We start from the raw sequence: 10,559 nt of genomic DNA on the forward strand, positions 1-10,559 counted from the left end.
GTCGTACGTTCTGTACTCGATAGGTCGGAGATAGAAGAAGTTCGACTACATCAATCGCGTTGTTAAACGCTTCCGCTTATGGTCTATGAGGGTACGTAGACACACTCTCCCCCTCGTTGCTATGCATCTCCATGGATAGATCATTGCATGTGCTTAGAAAAAAAATTGTTTTCCATGCAACGATTCCCAACAGTGGCATCATGAGCCAGGTCTATGTGTAGATGATATGCAGGAGTATAACACAAAAGAGCTGTGGGCGGTGATTGTCATACTGCTTACCACCAACGTCTTGTTTTGATTCGGCGGTATTGTGGGATGAAGCGGCCTAGACCAACATTACGTGTCCACGCACATGAGACCGGTTCCACCGACTGACATGCAACTAGTTTTGCATAAAGGTGGCTGGCGGGTGTCTGTTTATCCTACTTTTGTTGAATCGAATTTGACTATGGCCGGTCCTTTAAGAGGGTTAAAAAAACAAACTTGATGAAACACCATTGTGGTTTTATGCGTAGGTAAGAACGGTTCTTGCTAGAAGCCCGTAGCAGCCACGTAAAACTTGCAACAACAAAGTAGAGGACGTCTAACTTGTTTTTGCAGGGCATGTTGTGATGTGATATGGTCAAGACATGATGTGATATAAGTTATTGTTTGAGATGATCATGTTCTGTAAGATATCTGACAACCGGCAGGAGCCTTATGGTTGTCTCTTTATTCTATGAAATGCAAACGTCATGTAATTGCTTTACTTTATCACTATGGGTTAGCGATAGTTGTAGAAGCAATAGTTGGTGAGACGACCATGACGCTACGATGGAGATCAAGGTGTCGAGCCGGTGACGATGGAGATCATGACGATGCTTTGGAGATGGAGATCAAAAGCATGAGATGATGATGGCCATATCATGTCACATATTTTGATTGCATGAGATGTTTCTCTTCTATGCAACTTATTTTGCTCAGTACGGCGGTAGCATTATAAGATGATACCTTCACTAAATTTCAAGGTAAAAGTGTTCTCCCTGAGTATGCACCGTTGCTACAGTTCGTCTTGTTGAGACACCACGTGATGATCGGGTGTGATAGACTCTACGTTCACATACAACGGGTGCAAGACAGTTTTGCACATGCGGAATACTTGGGTTAAACTTGACGAGTATAGCATGTACAGACATGGCCTCGGAACACTCAAGACCAAAAGGTTGAACGTGAATCATATAGTAGATATGATCAACATAAAGATGTTCACCATTGATGACTACCCCATCTCACGTGATGATCGGACATGGGTTAGTTGATTTGGATCACGTATCACTTAGATGACTTGAGGTTTAAGTGGGAGTTCTTAAGTAATTTGATTAATTGAACTTAATTTATCATGAACTTGGTACTGATAGTGTTTGCATATCTATGTTGTAGATCAATGGCCCGTGCTATCGTTCCCCTGAATTTTAATGCGTTCCTAGAGAAAGCTAAGTTGAAAGATGATGATAGCAACTACACGGATTGGGCCCGTAACTTGAGGATTCTCCTCATTGTTGCACAGAAGAATTATGTCCTTGATGCACTGCTAGGTGACAAGCCCCTCCCGCTAATCTAGATGTTGTGAACGTCTGGCAAACGCGATCTGATTACTACTCGATAGTTCAGTGTGTCATGCTTTACGACTTAGAACCGTGACTTCAAAGATGTTTTGAACGTCATGGAGCATATGAGATGTTCCAGGAGTTGAAGTTAATATTTCAAGTAAATGCCCGGGTTGAGAGATATGAAGTCTCCAACAAGTTCTATAGCTGCAAGATGGAGGAGAACAGTTCTGCCAGTGAACACATACTCAAAATGTTTGGGTATTATAATCACTTGACTCAGCTGGGAGTTGATCTTCCAGTTGATTGTGTCATTGACAGAGTTCTTCAATCACTCCCACCAAGCTACAAAGGCTTCATGATGAACTATAATATGCAAGCGATGGATAAGACAATTCCCGAGCTCTTCGCAATGCTTAAGGTCGTGGAGGTAGAAGCCAAAAAGGAGCATCAAGTGTTGATGGTTAACAAGACCACTAGTTTCAAGAAGAAAGGCAAGGGAAAGAAAGGGAACTTCAAGAAGAATGGCAAGCTAGTTTCCACTCCCGGAAAGAAGCCCAAAGTTGGACCCAAGCCTAAAACTGAGTGCTTCTACTTCAAAGGGACTGGTCACTGGAAGCGGAACTGCCCCAAGTGTTCGGCAGATAAGAAGGATGGCAAAGTGAACAAAGATATATTTGATACACATGTTATTGATGTGTACCTTACTAATGCTCGTAGTAGCGTCTGGGTATTTGATACTGGTTCAGTTGCTCATATTTGTAACTCGAAACAGGAGCTAAGGATTAAACAAAGATTGGCTAAGGACGAGATGATGATGCGCGTCGGAAATGGTTCCAAGGTCGATGTGATCGCCGTCGGCACGCTACCTCTACATCTACCTTCGGGATTAATTTTGGACCTGAATAATTGTTATTTGGTGTCAGCGTTGAGCATGAACATTATAACTCGATCTTATTTAGTGCGAGACGGTTATTTATTTAAATCAGAGAATAATGGTTGTTCTATTTATATGAGTAATATCTTCCCTATTCATAATATTGATGCCACAAGATGCAACGTTGATAATGATAGTGCAACATATTTGTGGCACTGCCGTTTAGGTCATATTGGTGTAAAGCGCGTGAAGAAACTCCATGCATATGGGTTTTTGGAATCACTTGATTATGAGTCATTTGATACTTGCAAACCATGCCCCATGGGCAAGATGACTAAAACTCTGTTCTCCGGAACAATGGAACGAGCCAGTAACTTATTGGAAATAATACACCGATGTATGCGGTCTAATGAGTGTTGAGGCACGCAGCTGATATCGTTATTTTCTAACCTTCACAGATGATTTGAGCAGATATGGGTATATCTACTTAATGAAACACAAGTCTGAAACATTTGAAAAGTTCAAAGAATTTCATAGTGCAGTGGAGAATCATCGTAACAAGAAAATAAAGTTTCTACGATCTGATCGCGGAGGAGAATATTTGAGTTACGAGTTTGGCCCTCGTTTGAAACAATGTGGAATAGTTTCACAACTCACGCCACCTGGAACACCACAGCGTAATGGTGTGTTCGAATGTCGTAATCGTACTTTATTAGATATGGTGCGATCTATGATGTCTCTTACCGATTTACTGATACGTCTCCAACGTATCTATAATTTATGAAGTATTCATGTTGTTATATTATCATTCTTGGATGTTTTACAATAATTTTATAGCAACTTTATATCATTTTTTGGGACTAACCTATTGACATAGAGCCCAGTGCCAGTTGCTGTTTTTTGCTTGTTTTTTACATCGCAGAAAATCAATACCAAACGGAGTCCAAACGCAGCGAAACTTTTTGGAGATTTTTTATGGACCAAAAGACATCCAGTGGGCCAAAGAAGTACCAGAGGGGTGCCCCTAGGGGAGCACAATCCACCTGGGCATGCCTGGGGGCCCAGGCGCGCCCTGGTGGGTTGTGCCCACCTCGGTGGCCTCCCGCACCGCCTCTTCGCCCTATAAATTCCCAAATATTCCAAAACCCCCGAAGATAACCCTAGATCGGAAGTTCCGCCGCCGCAAGCCTCTGTAGCCATGAAAAACCAATCGGGATCCCATTCCGGCACCCTGCCGGAAGGGGAAATCTGTTGGGGAACGTAGTAATTTCAAAAAAAATCCTACGCACACACAAGATCATGGTGATGCATAGCAACGAGAGGGGAGAGTGTGTCCACGTACCCTCGTAGACCGAATGCGGAAGCGTTAGCACAACACGATTGATGTAGTCGTACGTCTTCACGATCCGACCGATCAACTACCGAACACACGGCACCTCCGAGTTCTGCACACGTTCAACTCGATGACGTCCCTCGAACTCCGATCCAGCCGAGCTTTGAGGGAGAGTTCCGTCAGCACGACGGCGTGGTGACGATGATGATGTTCTACCGACGCAAGGCTTCGCCTAAGCACCGCTACGGTATTATCGAGGTGGACTATGGTATAAGAGAGGGGCACCGCACATGGCTAAAAGATCCAAGAGATCAATTGTTGTGTCTATGGGGTGCCCCTCTCCTCCGTATATGAAGGGGGAGGAGAGGGCCGGCCAAGGGGAGGAGGCGCGCCCAAGGGGGGAGTCCTACTCCCACCGAGAGTAGGACTCCTCCTTTTCCTATTTGGAGAGGGAGAGGGAAGGAAGAGGAAGGAGGGAGGAAGGAAAGGGGGGCCGGCCCCCTTCCCAATTCGGATTGGGCTTGGGGGGCGCGCCCCCTCCCTTGCTCCTTTCCCCTCCTTTCCACTAAAGCCCATTAAGGCCCATATACCTCCCGGGGGGTTCCGATAACCTCCCGGTGCTCCGGTATTATCCCGATCTCACCCGGAACCATTCCGGTATCCAAATATAGTCGTCCAATATATCGATCTTTACGTCTCGACCATTTCGAGGCTCCTCGTCATGTCCGTGATCACATCCGGGACTCCGAACTACCTTCGGTTCATCAAAACACATAAACTCATAATATAACCGTCATCGAACTTTAAGCGTGCGGACCCTACGGGTTCGAGAACTATGTAGACATGACGGAGACACGTCTCCGGTCAATAACCAATAGCGGAACCTGGATGCTCATATTGGCTCCTACATATTCTACGAAGATCTTTATCGGTCAAATCGCATAACAACATACGTTGTTCCCTTTGTTATCGGTATGTTACTTGCCCGAGATTCGATCGTCGGTATCTCAATACCTAGTTCAATCTCGTTACCGGCAAGTCTCTTTATTCGTTCCGTAATACATCATCCCGCAACTAACTCATTAGTTGCAATGCTTGCAAGGCTTAAGTGATGTGCATTACCGAGTGGGCCCAGAGATACCTCTCCGACAATCGGAGTGACAAATCCTAATCTCAAAATACGCCAACCCAACAAGTACCTTCGGAGACACCTGTAGAGCACCTTTATAATCATCCAATTACGTTGTGACGTTTGGTAGCAAACAAAGTGTTCCTCTGGTAAACGGGAGTTGCATAATCTCATAGTCATAGGAACATGTATAAGTCATGAAGAAAGCAATAGCAACATACTAAACGATCAAGTGCTAAGCTAACGGAATAGGTCAAGTCAATCACATCATTCTCCTAATGATGTGATCCCGTTAATCAAATGACAACTCTTTGTCTATGGCTAAGAAACATAACCATCTTTGATCAACAAGCTAGTCAAGTAGAGGCATACTAGTGACACTCTGTTTGTCTATGTATTCACACATGTATCATGTTTCCGGTTAATACAATAGTTGACCCGTTGCGCCAAATGGCGCAGAGACTCGCTGAAGACATGTTGTCGATGAAAATAGTTTCATGCTCCAAGAACCTTCAACTAAACCACTCGTTGCGCCAAATGGCGCAGAGACCTGCTGATTCCATGTTAGCGATGAAAAGAAATCCATGGTTTAGTTGATATAGTTACGGGTACGCACATATGACAACAAATTTAATCTTTCTTATATGAAAAAAACAGGGCTTGTTATCAACAATCAGGTGTATATACACAATTAAATTTGGTAACATAGAGTTCTGTTTGAAACAAAATGTATGTAACAAATCTAATCCTCTTTAGTAGGAAAAACATGGTATATTTTGTTGTCTATAATGATATGTATATACAAATTCTAATTTGGTAGCACAGAGTTATATATTCTATAAGATGTGAATGACGGACATCACATCTAGAGATATTCACATCAGCAACAAAGTTGTCTACAATTCATGTGAACGATGTGGTTCGCCGAGGCGGTCGTTTCGGGGGCGTTGATTTCTGAGGGAGTCCAGGTGGTGATGATGATAGACACTCGGTGGTCATTTGCTGAGGGCATGATCAGCGCAAGTCCTGCATATTTCCCTTGCGAAGCTCGTCTTCAAAGTCGGATTTGTCAATTGTTCGCGTGTGTAGCCATCTATTAGCATGTGGCCAGGTTGGCCGGTGGTACCCATGTTGTGTGGGTTGAGTTATATTGGTTTTAGCCTGGTTTTCCTCAATTAACCAGGCAATTCTCACTATCTTCTAAGCCAATGAAAATGGAAGTCTTTTGCCTCGTTTCAAAATAATTAAATAAAACATCAGCGAGAAATAACATCCTTGGGCCAGCACCTGACTAAGTTGAAACGATATTGTTCCGCGCCTTCCAAATATGCGAAGGATATTACCGATGTTGTCTTGGGCTTGCAGCCCTTCGGGTGGCATCACTTGCCAAACAAAGGAGAGATTGGTAAGAATCGAAACGCCGAGGATTGACCAAATCACAACAACAAAATTGCGGTCATTTTTTCATATATATACATGAAGTGTCAGGTCATAGCATTGCTGAAGCGGACTAAAATTCAGGAGAATGGATGAGAATAGAAATGATGTAAAGTCGGGTCTCGGTTTAAAATGGGCATAAGAAAGTAGTATTTTAGTAGAGCTGTATCGGAATGCACAAAGGCTTAGTAACTGCAATACTAATTTACTCAAGGAAGAGCTGCACAATTTACTCAAGTAAGAGCTGCTCAATATTGTCGTCAGAACAAACTGTAATAGGATCGTGGGAATTTTATGTTGATGTGTACACACCTTCACAATTATATAACTCTATGTAACAATGCACAAAGGAGTAGCAGCCACAATATTAATTTACTCAAGGAAGAACTGGTCAATTATGTCATCAGAACAAACTGTAATAGGATGGTGAAAATTCTGTAAACCTTGAACGGGGCGCATAGTACCTTCCAAAGCCTATTAACATCAAGATGTAATAAGGCAAGAGAAAAATGATTGTAACTATCTTCTAATTGTTCAAACATTTGAGAAAGCTTAGAGAATCCGTCCTGCTGCCTTTTTCTCCAATGTTCTATTCCTTCTTTTACCTGCAAAAATGAAGCATGTTCCACAAACTTGCAAAATCAGTGTTGTTACCAACAGACTTCCATATTATAAGAGGTATTCTGGAAGTATTTATGCTAACTAAATTCAGAAAAGACCAAAAGCATAATAATTTAGCAGCCCTATATAAGACTTGTTTCAATCCTCATGGTGCATCTCGAAGCCCTGCAATCGAGGAACATCACTCGCACTGAAATCTCTAAACACCAGTTGATCTAACTAATCGAGCAAGTAGCAGTCCTGCACTGAAACCCCTAAACACCAGTTCAGTTATCCATATTATACACATCCCTGCTACTACAGATTCTGAAAAATGAGAAACTGGACCCTCAGCAACAACTGACATAAAGGCTAAACCAGAGCAATCAACCATTACTTCTGTCATGGCACAAAATTTCTAATAGAATCACATCTAAGAATGTCATTTGGAAGGAGAGAAAGGAACTCTAGGAATTCATGGTGGCAGATAAAGCAAATAAAATAATATTGTTCAGGAAACGAGATAATATCGGGGACACGAAAGGTTGTTCCGAGATGTTCCAGACAATCTAACAGTTAGACAGCACACAAAAAAAGGTTGAATCAAAGAGAAACTAAAAACCAGATTACAATATAAACTGGTTACCTTTTTTTGCTTAGGCAAAGGCCGACATCAACATTAGAAACCAAATTGAACTTATCTTTTTCTATGTAGTAAAAAACTGAACAAGTGTCTGTGTGTTTCATCGAAAGAAAAAAATGCTAGGAGAGTAATATGCTTATGGCAGAATTAACATTGATAGCAGAAGAAGATACATACTGGAAATGTTGGACTAAATTTAGCCATGGGAGATATTAAAAAATTGGTGAGCATTGACAGCCAACCAAGCAAATGAAGGAATATCCCCACCAAAATCAAGAACGGTAAATTAGCATCTAGAAGTATATAAAAACAAACATTCCGCTTGGAAGAGTGTTATCTCAGTATGATATAAATAACTATGAAAATGTACGCACTAGCTACTATTCATGGGGTGTCACCAGTAGCAAAACCCACACCCCAAATTGTAAAATCTGATGTCAGCAGCAAGATTGCTGCACAAACAAACTGCTTGAATCTAATGAATAAAGACAGGAGGATCCTAAGCGCATACAACATGATCTATGAACATAGTTTTTTTTCCAAAGCATATGAATCAAATTAACAAACTAATTTGACCAACGGCTCTCGCCATCTTCTGAAGTTAATCACAGGAAATGGTTGCGTAGAGCAAAAATCCAAATCACATCAGCAAAGAAAAGCTATTTCCATGAAGTGCAGTAGAAGCAGTTAGGAGAGGATGCTGCAATTTCCAAAACTAAACTTCGATTATATAAATATATGCATCAACACAGTAGCCATTCAGTTCATAGTTTACACGGGAAAGGAACAAACAACTGCATAGCTTGCCGGTTCGCTAGTGTTGTACAACTACAAATGCCAATACCTTGTTCCCCAGGACCAGCAGCATGGTGGCGTTGGATGCACTCGTCGTCGCTTGATGCATGCGGAAATCCCCAAGCCACACCCATGGTCACCTCTCCTGCCGCCTATCCAGCTCGCTGCACCAAGCACCGCGCTCACCGGTGCTATCCGTCGACCCGCATTGGTCGAGGCACCACCAGGACGCTCGATTTCGCATGGGTCTCCTTTTCCTTGTCTAAATCCCATCTGGAAGTTCCCTACAGAGAGAGAAAGAAAGAGCACCACTGCTGCAGCTACCCAGGGTACTATAAATACATGGATGGAATCAAGACTAATAAATAAAAATAATAGAGCAGATAGTTTATTTAGTATAGCACTTTTTTTCTTTTTGAAGGATTTAGAACAGCGGTTAGGACCAATAGAACTCCATTTTACCAATCAGGTGTTTGAGCTGATATACCAAGTTTAACTATCCATGTTTAGGGTCGTCCCATCAGGGCATTTGAAAAATTGCTATGAAGAAGAGTTAACTTCTTTAATCAACCCTGTAGAGCGATGTATTTATCAAGGAACGGAACAACATTCAGAGCCGTATGAATATGCAGAAAACTACACAAATACACAGGCAGTCAAGTTGTTGTAAAGCAAAGCTCGGTTTGGGAAGGACAACTTCAATGATTTAGTAAGGTTGCAGGAGTTTAGTTATCTACCCAAAAGAGTGAACTAATATGCAGTATAAAGGCAAACTTATGGATAGGAAGGCCCATCCTAAAAATCATACAATTGAAAGGAGGGAAACACATCAAGCAAAGGAAAAAAAATCTCCTTTATAGAGGGGAAAGAAGCTGCAGGACAAATCGATCCCCTACTTGACGAGGGGTCGCTCTCTGCCTGGAGGTTCCCGCCGCCGCCGGAGAACCTTGCCTCCGTGCCCGAGGATGGAGGAGGAAGCGAGCCTGGAGGCAGCTTGGGGACCGGAGCGCTGCAGCTTCGACCCTGATGGGCATGCGCCGACTGGATCTCCGGCCTCGCTGCCCCCCACGTCCGGAGGAGCTCGTCGTCACCTCGCATCGATCCATCCACCGTTGGGGCGCCCGGATCTCCTCTTCCTCATCCAGATCCTGGCCTGCTGCTTCGCACCATGGAGGGGCGTGCCTCCTGAAGAGGCCATGGCGGCAGCGGGGACGCGGTATGGCAGGTGGAGGCGGCCGGCGCGTTGGGGGAGGAAGAGAGGGAGGGGACGCGGTATGGCAGGTGGAGGCGGCCGGCGCGTTGGGGGAGGAAGAGAGGGAGAGGGGAGGCGGCTGCATCGATTTGGGAGCGCTGGAAAGGGTAGGGTTTGTGCGGGGCGGTGACCAATGGGTGTGGCTCTCGCACGATCTCCCACAAACGGCGCGACGTGCACGCGGCGTGCAGGGACAGGGTGCGCATGTACCACGAAACGGTTGACCCAGCCAACAAGCACATCGCATGAGCCCACACGTCATTGGCCAATGCGAGGTTACCACGCGGTGAAAACGAGCACCACAATCATCCGACGTTCCAGATCACGCAGAAGACTATTTTGACCACCATCCAACGGCCAACGAAGCAGGAAACCGAGGGAGCTCCCTGGAGCGAGTTGGCTGGGCTCTGTTTTGTTTTAAATTCTAGCATGAATAATAAACATTTATCATAATATAAGAAAATAAATAATAATTTTATTATCGCCTTTAGGGCATATTTCCTTCAGTCTCCCACTTGCACTAGAGTCAATAATCTAGATTACACAGTAATGATTCTAACACCCATGGAGCCTTGGTGCTGATCATGTTTTGCTCGTGGAAGAGGCTTAGTCAACGGGTCTGCAATATTCAGATCCGTATGTATCTTGTAAATCTATATGTATCCCACCTGGACTTGATCCCGGATGGAGTTGAAGCGTCTCTTTATGTGTTTGGTTCTTTTGTGAAATCTGAATTCCTTTGCCAAAGTAATTGCACCAGTATTGTCACAAAAAATTTCATTGAACCCGATGCACTAGGTATGACACCTAGATCGGATATGAACTCCTTCATCCAGACTCCTTCATTTGCTGCTTCCGAAGCAGCTATGTACTCCGCTTCACATGTAGATCCTGATACGACGCTTTG

General features: G+C 43.7%; 1 protein-coding gene across 1 annotated transcript; it reads right to left on the reverse strand.

Moving 5' to 3' along the window:
• Positions 1–6,652: 6,652 nt before the first annotated feature.
• Positions 6,653–9,798, reverse strand: LOC123097852 (uncharacterized). The gene is made up of 3 exons (XM_044519697.1): positions 9,297–9,798; positions 8,450–8,684; positions 6,653–6,967 (listed from the first exon to the last, which is right to left on the reverse strand). Exons 1-3 carry the CDS (start codon positions 9,496–9,498, stop codon positions 6,964–6,966), a joined length of 441 nt encoding a protein of 146 aa, XP_044375632.1. The 5' UTR covers positions 9,499–9,798; the 3' UTR covers positions 6,653–6,963.
• Between the last annotated feature and the right edge of the window lie 761 nt (positions 9,799–10,559).

The sequence above is a fragment of the Triticum aestivum genome, chromosome 4D, assembly GCF_018294505.1.
Source record: "Triticum aestivum cultivar Chinese Spring chromosome 4D, IWGSC CS RefSeq v2.1, whole genome shotgun sequence".
In the NCBI taxonomy this organism is placed as follows: Eukaryota; Viridiplantae; Streptophyta; class Magnoliopsida; order Poales; family Poaceae; genus Triticum; species Triticum aestivum.